Genomic DNA, 10,664 nt, shown 5'->3' on the forward strand with positions numbered 1-10,664 from the left:
CCACTTCAAAATAATATTACTCAAGTAAGAGTGAAAAAGTCTTTGGTGAAAAGTACTGAGTAACTGTTTCATCATAATGTCCGATTTATTTATTTATTTGTTTGTTTCAGAAATTATATAATATAAGATAAACCTTTATTAGTCCCACAAGTGGGAAATTTGTTTAAGCAGCCAGAGAAAATGATAAAATAATGTACAAATTCTGACATTTACAAATAATTAAATTAATGATTTTTTTTAATGAATAAAACTTAATATCTTTACAAGAAACACAAATTTCCTAATCTAATTTTTTTCACAACATAAAGTTGTTTCAAATCCCTAATGTAGGTAACGTGTGTGTGTGAGTGTGTGTGTAGGTGTGTGTGTGTGTGTGTGTGTGTGTGTGTGTTTAAACAGTGTAAACTATTTCCAGTGTAAGATTTACTGTATATCCAGTTTCCCTCCAAGTGGCTCAGCAGATATAAAATAACATTAGAACATTTATAAGAGTCTCACTTTACCACAAACTGTCCAGCAGAACAAATATACAGTAAGAAAGGTTTACTTTTAAGCCTGTAGATTATTTGCTACTCAAGTAAAAGGAAAAAGTACAGTGCAGTAAAACTACTCATAGAAGTACAAAAATAAAAAAAACTTAATTAAATGTAACAGAGTACATGTAACTCGTTACTAACCACCTCTGATGGCTGTTCACCTTTTACATCTTTTATGTCTTTCATCTGGAGAAGTGTACGGTGCATACAGAGTAAAGTGTAAAATTAAAGCTTTAATCACTAATTACACTCCAGTTCTAAAGCTTAAAATGATTTAAAAGTCGCTGTACTCAGACTTTCAGATAAAAAGAAAGATTAATGGTTGCTGTTGGTTACAGTTTAAGACACAACCATTTCCATTTTAACACCAAAATAATTTTGACTTTGTGTTTGCAAAGTTATACATATTTAAATAAACAAAGCTTTTTTTTTTGCATTCTGAAAACCACTGTCACATCAGGAATAAGATTATTTTTAATGCTTATTTTTAAGACTTTCTAGCTGTAGTGTCTTTCTTTAAGCCTTTTACGTCATGATGATATCACACATTCATTTTATTAACATTTATTATTTATTTATATTTATATACATTTATATTTATTAACACTTTGCTCCCTGTTAGAACATTAAAGAGAGGAAGAAGGCGAGGACGTAGAGCGGAAACTTCAGCAGGAAACCAGGTGAAGTAGCTTCGTCCTTGAGCTTCACACCATCACTCTTGGCTACTCACACACACACACACACATACACACACACACACACACACACAAAAGAGTTATCTAAACTAATGTTTAAACTTTTTTATTTAATTAGCTAAAGCAAAGTTGTATAAGAAAAGTTATATATAGCTCAGGTGCTGATGTCACTATGTGTACACACATACTCAATATTATTCTAATTATTTCTCAATTATTTCTTGGAAATAGTTTTAAGAAAATTCTCTGATCTTAAAGAAAAAGCTGCTTTGTCACAGGGTTTATTTCCAAAGCTCTGTCTAAATAAGTTAAACCTGAATTGAAGATTAAACTTGTTGTAGACACTTTGAGGGAGTTTTTCTTTGCCATCCCGCCCTCGGCTCGATCCTCAGGGACGAACTGACAATTATAATGTCTACATTTACTAACATTTTTGTAATTTAATTTCCATTTTTTTTTTATTCTGTAAAGTTGCTTTATGACAGTGACCATTGTTTATTTGTTGGTATACAAATAAAATGTTATTGAATTAAAGTAATACTATATTATTTCAGTGACAGTGTAGGAACAATCATCATCATCATCATCATCATCACTAAATAGATCATACAAACTGGTCACAAACACAAAACACACCTTTTATAAAAGAGAACAGTAAGGAAAAAAAGAAAAAATGTGTGACAAATGTTAATTTAGTCTATTATTGTGAGTTTACATTATTTGGAAGTTAGAAATGTTAAGCAACAAATTAGAACTTTATTTATTTAAGCAATCTGAGGTTCTTCTCCAAATTGTATCCACAAGGTCATGAGTACAGAGTGTACAGAGCGTCCTCGTGTGCTGTAGCGTTACAGTTCCCCTTCACTGGAACCAATGATATGGTGTATTAAGAGTGTGTTAAAGTGGATGAACTGGATCTGGAGCTTCCTCACTAAAGCTCCTGTAGCTGGAATAATCAGATACAATCATTTATGTCTAAAATAAACAGCATTTGGAAGCAAAAAATAAAAATAAAAAATCGAAATCACTAAACCAATCAGGTGCAGTGGGGTGGAGAGAGACTCGAAGCCCTGACACACACACACACACACACACACACAGCTGTGCTTTCAGGAGCTCACCCCTCAGATGATTTCAGGAAGGGTTTGGGTCTGAGCTCCACTCCAGTTAGAATTCTCCAGGATGATTTCTTGTGGAAACTGGACTTCTGCTTTCACCTGGGGAAACTCCCACTCTGTCAGAGAGACAAGGAGAGGAGGAGTGTGTAGTGTGGAGTGTGTAGTGTGGAGTTGTGAGGAGATCTGCTTTTTAACACTGCAGCTGTTTTTTTTTTCTAATAATAATAATAATAATAATAATAATTTATATTGTGAACTCAGTTTATGGTTTGAGAGACAGAGAGACATTTAGAGAAGAGACTTGGTGGTGAAGTGTGTGTGTGTGTGTGCGCGCTACACCGAGCTCTCACCAGCAGGAGGGAGGTTCTAGGCTTGTTCTCGGGAAGGGCTGGAGCAGAGCGCCTGATCCTCAGATCGCAGCACATGTCGGGTTCCTCAGACAGTCTGGTCGGAGTGATGGACAGCTACACGGACCTGGGGCTCGGACAGGTGAGGAGCGGGGCGGATGTGGCCCCTCTGTCCTGCCCCGGGCGGCCCTTCGGTGAGCCGCTGTGCGCCCTGTCGGCCCCGGAGCGCGCGGCCCAGCTCACCGGCAGCCCGGAGCGCGCGCAGGACTTCCTGAAGATCGAACCGGGCCCGTGGGAGGACGTGACGGACGAGGCGTTCCAGCTCGGGGACACCGCGGACTTGGACGCGTGTAAGTTTGTTAAAGACGAGCGGGAGCCGGAGCTCATCACCGCCCCGAGCCTCGACGTGCTGCACGTGCCCAGCTCGTCCTTCGGCCCGGTTCCGCCGACACTGATGGACTCCGGAGCGGGACTCGAGCTGGACCTCCCGCGGCCGGGCGCGCTGGGCTTTGACTCCGCGGGGGTGTGTAAGACCGAGCTGTCCGGCTGGGAGTCTCCGCTCTGGTTCCCCGGGGAGGAGCGACACGGACAGCTCGGGTTCTCCCCCACGGAGAGCCTCCACAGCGCGCGCTTCATCCAGCGCGCTCCCGCGGGCTTCAGCGCCTTCCAGGGGTGAGTGTGTGGCGCGCCGGACACACACACACACACACACACACACACACACTGAGGCACACAGTCTAAATCTTTAAAATAATCATTGGCACCCTTCGCCTTTACATTTCTTAAGAAGTTTTTAAGGAGATCCCTTAGTCACACACATTGTACTGCGCGCGCGCGCGCACACACACACACACACACACACACCTGATTCAATTCATCTGATGATTAACAGGTCTGCACGACTTAAATAAAGTGTGTTAGAGCAGGAAAACACCACCATGTACAGGACAGGGGGTTCTCCAGGGGGTTCTCCAGGGAACCTGAGTGATAAAGGATCAAGAAAAGTGCATGACTGTGTCTTCAGCTTCTCAAAAATATAATCTGTCCTTCCTAATACAATTCAAAAACCTTTTAAGTCTTCAAAACAATTCTTATGTAGTATTTTTTTTTATTGTAGATGAAATGAAGATCTAACATTTTCTGAACATTTATTGATCCTGGTGTTAAATATCATTGAAGCTGATGACAGAGATCAGATCTACTGTATTAGAGAGAACAGAGGACTTCTGAGTGCCGCAATAAGTTCAAATCATTTATGATCCTCATATTTATTCCATTATCAGATCCTCCTGCAGTGAGCACAACAATGCACATTTCTGCTAGTGTCTGTTTGTGAGAGAGGAAACACAGGACAGAAGACAGGAAGGGAAGCAGGTGTGATGACCAGGTGAACACAGAGAGAGAGAGAGAGAGAGAAATGTACCAACAACAGAACTATTAGTAGGAGTCAGAAATAAACAGACAAATACTACCAGATCTCTCTCCTGTAAGTCTATGATTTATATTTCTGGATTCTGATTGGTCAGAAGGTGTTGATTAATTCTCTATAACAGCAGTTTTGACAGTAGTGCAGGTTTGTATTTTTGGGCTCGTTATAATACATTATCGTTTCCATAGTAATGACATGTTAACAAGGATGAGTACAGCAAATGTAAATGGATAATACATTTAATAAATAAATAAATAAATAAACAGATTAATAATATGTGTAATCTCTGATATATTTACATAGAAGGTGTTTCTGTAACATGGGTGGAAGGAGTGTGGGAAGTTTTTGGTGGCATTTTCAGGACACACACAGTGTGAAATTACTGAAGCACTTCAGACTCGTCACATTTGTTTCGAGTGACTCCCATAATCCCATACACCCCCCCCCCCCCACACACACACACCTCCCCTTATTCCCTAACTTCCAGGAGGCATCACCCTCGACCTGCAGAACTCTTCTTCATGACACCCTGGGTGTGCAGGTGTGAGGATTATTTAAGAGGCGTTATTTAAAGACCTGGTCTGGAATAAATTTAATTAATTAAAGTGTGTGTGTGTGTGTGTGATTTGTGTGTGCCTGTTCGTGTGTGTGTGTGTGTGTGATTTGTGTGTAGCGTCCATACGCAGAGATCCTGTGTGATATGCGGAGATGAGGCTTCAGGCTGCCACTACGGAGTCCTGACGTGTGGAAGCTGCAAGGTGTTCTTCAAGAGAGCTGTGGAAGGTAAGGACGAGAGAAACATGATGGGAAAACAAACAAACAAACAAACAAACAAACCAAAAAAAAAAATCATAAATAAACAAATAACAAATATATAAATAAATATTATTTATAAGTAAGTAAGTAAATAAATAAATATTTTTTATTGATATTATTATATCAAATATTATTGATAGCTTAATAAATAAACAAACAAATTAATATATAAATAAATATTTGTTATAAATGAATAAATGAATAAATAAATAAATAAATAAATAAATAAATAAGTTCTTTTTGAGGTTATTTATATTTGAGGTTTTCTTCTGCATTTCACCAGCAGATATTTAGCTGTTTATTAAAGGTCCCAGTCCTAATAAGGTGATAAATTCCCGATTGTGTGGTGATTATCGTGTAACACGCTCCGCAGCAGCAGTGTTTCAGCTTTGTAAATCATCTGTACGCAGAGTCTCGCTCAGTGCCTCGACTATCACCGTGCCAGCGTTCACCGTGTTCTCTTTTTCACACTTGATATTGTTTGTATCTTCTAAAGACAGATATGTAAGAGCCACAATGTCTGACCATGACCATGTCACTCTGTCCTCTCACAATTGTCTCAAACTAACCCACGTCCTCTCCCTTCCGTGCTCTCTCTCTCTCTCTCTCTCTCTCTCGTCTTTAAAATCTTTATTGCTCATTAAGTTACTAAGATCTCAAAGGATTTAATTGTGATGTATAGAATATAAAGTACAGTACGAGAAATTAGTTTTTCTGTGCATTAATGATGGTTTCTCTCTCGTCAAGGACACCATAACTATCTGTGCGCCGGGCGGAATGACTGCATTGTGGATAAGATCAGGAGAAAAAACTGCCCCGCGTGTCGCCTCAGAAAATGCTACCAGGCCGGGATGATGCTCGGAGGTAACCCTTTCATGTGTGAACCCTGTGTGCTGCCCTTTTCAACCTCCCAGTTGAACATTAGCTGCTTGATTAACATCAGAAGAACTGAATGTACTGTAATGAACGAGGCATTGCAAATTAAAATTTTATGGAACGCAAACATAATCTAACAAAGATCGAAAAAAGGAAAGAGCATGAGCTCTAAACATCTGATAACCGTCTCTGTGGTTAAATTGCAATTAAAGAGCACTGACTGTCCTTTTCCTGGTTGTTAAGTGAACCAGTCTAACTGGCTAGTGGGACAGTTTTACTTTAACTACTTTTACTGTTTTATTTCAGTAAAAAAAAAATCAACCACTTTTAAAAAATTAGGTCCTTTAGAGCAATATCATAAACGTGATCTGAGTATAAACACGCCAGTTCCTGCAGGAACCCAGAGTGTGTTAAAGAAATTACCTGAACACACAACATCATGAAGACCGTGAAGACCATACATCACAATCTCCCACAGAACATTAAATTCAACCCTGAGCTGGAGCAGGTCACTAGAGGTCAATGTTAAACACGATGCCACCATCACCATGCTTCACAGTTTGATTCACAGGAGGAGCTGTGACACCTTAATCACCCAGATTAATTCCATTTAACAGTATTATACTCATTTTTGATGGAAACTGTACCAGAGGTTTTACAGTAATGGGGGTGAATACTTACACAATCAAAAGAAATTCGATAATATTTTCCCTAAAACAAACTGTATGAACCTTTTCACTGCCTGAGTGTTGAGGGCTGTGTTGTGCGGATTCACAATTGCAAGTGGCAATGAAGTGTGTTCATGGTGATGAAAACGTACAGCATGAAACTCACTGTAACGTTTATGTTTACATCAAAATAATTTCAAGAGAAAAGTTTAAAACCCATGTAGCGAAGGGGTTTTTTAGAGAACCAAAGGATGGATCTTCAAATATTTCTTATTTTTTTGTACATGAATAAAACGTATAAATATATGTGTGTGTGTGTGTGTGACAGGTCGTAAGTTGAAGAGATTCGGTGTTCTGAAGGCCATGGGTCTAGGCCCACCCCTAATGATCCAGGGCCACAGTTTGGCCTCCATGTCATGTGTTCCTGGGATCCAAGAGCTGCAGCTTTCACCTCAATTTATAAACATCCTTGAGAACATTGAACCCGAGATGGTCTACTCTGGCTTCGATAACTCCCAGCCTGCAGTGCCACATCTGCTCCTGAACAGCCTGAACAGACTGTGTGAGGGACAGCTGCTGTGGATCGTCCGCTGGTCCAAGGCTTTACCAGGTTCAGTGACCTCTGTACCCAGCAGATGCACACACTGTTCCTGATAAAGGTTTACCGCAGATCCTGAAAGTGATATCACACACGGTTCTGGTGATGAGGTCTGAAGGAGTTAATGATTTGAGATTTATTGTGAAATAGAGACTAAACTCAGATCAGATCGCAAACTGAAACTGTTGAAGGAAAGTCAGATAAAATCTCTTAGATTAAAGTTAAGCAGGTAAGAAGATGCATGATGGACCCTGATGATAAAAAAAACCATTTGAATATGTAAACAAAATGTATTACCATATTTACATATCTTCTGTTAGCGGAACGTACAATGAGTTAGCTGACAAACACTGGGCGTGAAAGTGATGTCATGTGATCGCTTTATTTTTTCCATCATTTCAGTCTGGCTTTTAAAATATAAATTCATAATTGATGTAAAAATAGTGTTAGAAATTCTGAGAAGTTTCTGTCCAAAACCTGTCTGTCTCTGGTTATAGTTGTACCTTGGCTGTAGATAAAACAGTTAAGATCTAAAATAAACACCACATTTTAACATCGAGTAACAAACAAACAGACTTCAGGCTCTGGACCTGTTTACACCCAGAGGTGCGAGATGCAGCCGGCGAGGTGTCTGAGATCATCTCCACGTACCTTTGTTAGACATTTCATAGGGGAAATAAGTTATGAGTACCACACACACACACACACACACACACACACACACAGAGTTTAATACTTTAACCTTTTTTCTCAGGGTTCCGCAATCTACACATCAATGATCAGATGACCCTGATCCAGTACTCCTGGATGAACCTGCTGGTCTTCTCACTCGGCTGGAGAACCTTCCAGAACGTCTCCTCTGACTTCATGTACTTTGCTCCTGACCTCATCCTCAGTCAGTAAGTCTGATCAATACGACCTCGTGAATAAGAAAGACCAGATTTAAAGAAGTTTGTGAGGGTGTGTGTGTGTGTGAGTATGTGAGGGTGTGTGTGTGTGTGTGAATGTGTGAGGGTGAGTGTGTGAGGGTGAATGTGAGTGTGTGTGTGTGTGTGTGAATGTGTGAGGGTGAGTGTGTGAGGGTGAATGTGAGTGTGTGTGTGTGTGAGTATGCGAGGGTGTGTGAGTGTGTGTGAGTGTGAGTGTGTGTGTGAGTGTGTGTGAGTGTGAGTGTGTGTGTGTGTGTGTGTGTGTGTGTGAGTGTGTTTGTGTGTGTATAATAGCTAAGTAACTGTAAGTCTGTAAGGAATGTACGAAAGTGTGTATACCAGGTGTGTATGAAAGAGTGTGTGATTTTGAGCAAAGAGGACAGATCTCAGACACATACATATATGATATATATATATATACAGTGTGTGTGTGCTTTGTTTTTAATTCATAAGACTTTTGATATTTGATACATTTTTTTAGATCTATATAAAACATTATTATTTAAATCAGACGGACACAAATGAAAATGTTATTGTTCGTGTGAAACGCAGTCACCTGGGGAACTCGTTAGTCTCGTTTATTGAGTTCAGGTTTTCACACTAAATCAGGGTCAAGTTGTGCTTTTGGGAGATTGATTTTTAAACTAACTTTTTAATGGATTTTAATTTTACACATTTAAAATGCATTCGCTTTTAAATGTGTACAATTTGTTAAAACATCATTAAACCCCAGAAGGAGAGCGCTGAACCCGCAACCCTGTGGAAGGAATTTGGTCAGAAGAAATCCTGAATGTTATGTGGCAGTAAAAAGAGCTGAATGAGCAGGTTATCACATCATGAGTGATAGCTTGAGTGTGTGAGGAATCATTCTCACGCAGGAACTGGACATGTGTGTGTGCGTGTGTGTGTGTGTGTGTGTGTGTGTGTAATCAAAGCTAAATGTGACTCAATGAAAAGTGTGACTTGTTTTATCTGGGCAGTGTGTTTGATCTTGTGTAATAATTTGAGCATTAACGTTGAGCATGAAGTTCATGATCCTGTCTGATCTTCTCCACCATTAGTGATCACCTGAGGACGACGCCCATCTTCGACCTGTGCCTGGCCATGCAGGAGATCCCGCAGGAGTTCGCCAGGCTGCAGGTCACCAGAGAGGAGTTTCTGTGCATGAAGGCCATAATGTTGCTCAACACCGGTAATAAAAATGAATAAAATAAATGAGCTACTTTTCAGTGTACAATAACAGAGTGTAGCGGTGCGAGGCGTGAGGGCCGGTGGGAGCCGGAGAGGAAGAGAGAGGAGGTGTTCAGATAAGACGTGATCACAGAGAGCCTGGTCTCCTCCTGCAGCCCATACGCAGGACCGAGCGGGCGGGGCTCTGTAACACCTCCTTTAAGTGATGTATAAAATACTCCTGAACTGGAGCTTTACATTCTGTGGATTAAGAAAATCTTTACAGATGAAATTTAACGTTAACGAAGCTGAGGCTGAAACTGGGCTCGGGGCGAAGGACAAAGTGCAGCGAGGGATTACCCAGTGCAGCCATCCGAGACGTGTGTCGTACACGGCCCGCGTGTGAGCTGTTACTATGGAAACTAACGCATTAGAACAAGTGCATTACTGTTCACGTCACAGCCAGAAAGTCATGTGCGGTTCTGCCAAAAACAACTGCGGACCTTCTGACCGATCCGGTCCAAGTGTGCTGGGGTGTAAAGACAACTAATCAGTTCTGACCAATCACAGCGATAATGTAACTGTAAGGATATAAAGACGAGATGTTACATTCATGTTTGATGTTTTTCTGCTTCAGTTCCTTTAGAGGGTTTGAAGAGTCAGAACCAGTTTGATGAGATGAGACAGAACTACATCCGAGAGCTGAGTAAAGTCGTCCAGATGAGGGAGAAAGGAGTGGTGGGGAGCTCGCAGCGCTTCTATCACCTGACCAAGCTCATGGACTCCATGCATGAGGTGCTGCATGTCACATCACACACCGTCACACAGCGTCACACAGCGTCACACAGCGTCACACACCGTCACACAATGTCACACACCGTCACACAGCGTCACACACCGTCACACAGCGTCACACACCGTCACACAGCGTCACACACCGTCACACAGCGTCACACACCGTCACACACCGTCACACAGCGTCACACAGCGTCACACAACGTCACACACCGTCACACACCGTCACACAGCGTCACACACCGTCACACACCGTCACACACCGTCACACAGCGTCACACACCGTCACACAACATCACACATCACACAACGTCACACAATGTCACACAACGTCACACAATGTCACACAACTTCATACAGCATCACACAATTTCATAATGTGTCACACATCACACACACACATCTTTAACCTCTCTAATGAGACTTGCTTTTGCTTTACACGCACACTGTACACACACACATACAGCCAAATTAAATCTGTTTCACACACACACGTGGTCACAGTGTTATTGTAAACAGTACACGCGTGCACAGATGTTGATTATACCAGTAAGAGACACGCACTAAGACCCAGTGGGGGAGACAATTACCCACAATTCCACAGCACAAGAGAGAGAAAAACCCTTGGCTCAGTTGTGATCACGTGACGCTTAGCGTCAAAACAGGGAAGCGCATGCGTGATACATG

At 41.2% G+C, this 10,664-nt stretch overlaps 1 protein-coding gene across 1 annotated transcript in view; it reads left to right on the forward strand.

Moving 5' to 3' along the window:
* The first annotated feature begins 2,462 nt into the window (after nucleotides 1–2,462).
* Nucleotides 2,463–10,664, forward strand: part of pgr (progesterone receptor) — a 9,547-nt gene continuing 1,345 nt past the window's right edge. The window contains exons 1-7 of the mRNA XM_053500557.1: nucleotides 2,463–3,368; nucleotides 4,799–4,908; nucleotides 5,689–5,805; nucleotides 6,814–7,095; nucleotides 7,838–7,982; nucleotides 9,074–9,204; nucleotides 9,820–9,977. Of these exons, the coding sequence (XP_053356532.1) occupies nucleotides 2,773–3,368; nucleotides 4,799–4,908; nucleotides 5,689–5,805; nucleotides 6,814–7,095; nucleotides 7,838–7,982; nucleotides 9,074–9,204; nucleotides 9,820–9,977 (1,539 nt within the window). The 5' untranslated portion in view covers nucleotides 2,463–2,772. The remainder of the gene's footprint in view (nucleotides 3,369–4,798; nucleotides 4,909–5,688; nucleotides 5,806–6,813; nucleotides 7,096–7,837; nucleotides 7,983–9,073; nucleotides 9,205–9,819; nucleotides 9,978–10,664) is intronic.

The sequence above is a fragment of the Clarias gariepinus genome, chromosome 7 (assembly GCF_024256425.1).
Source record: "Clarias gariepinus isolate MV-2021 ecotype Netherlands chromosome 7, CGAR_prim_01v2, whole genome shotgun sequence".
Classification (NCBI taxonomy): domain Eukaryota; kingdom Metazoa; phylum Chordata; class Actinopteri; order Siluriformes; family Clariidae; genus Clarias; species Clarias gariepinus.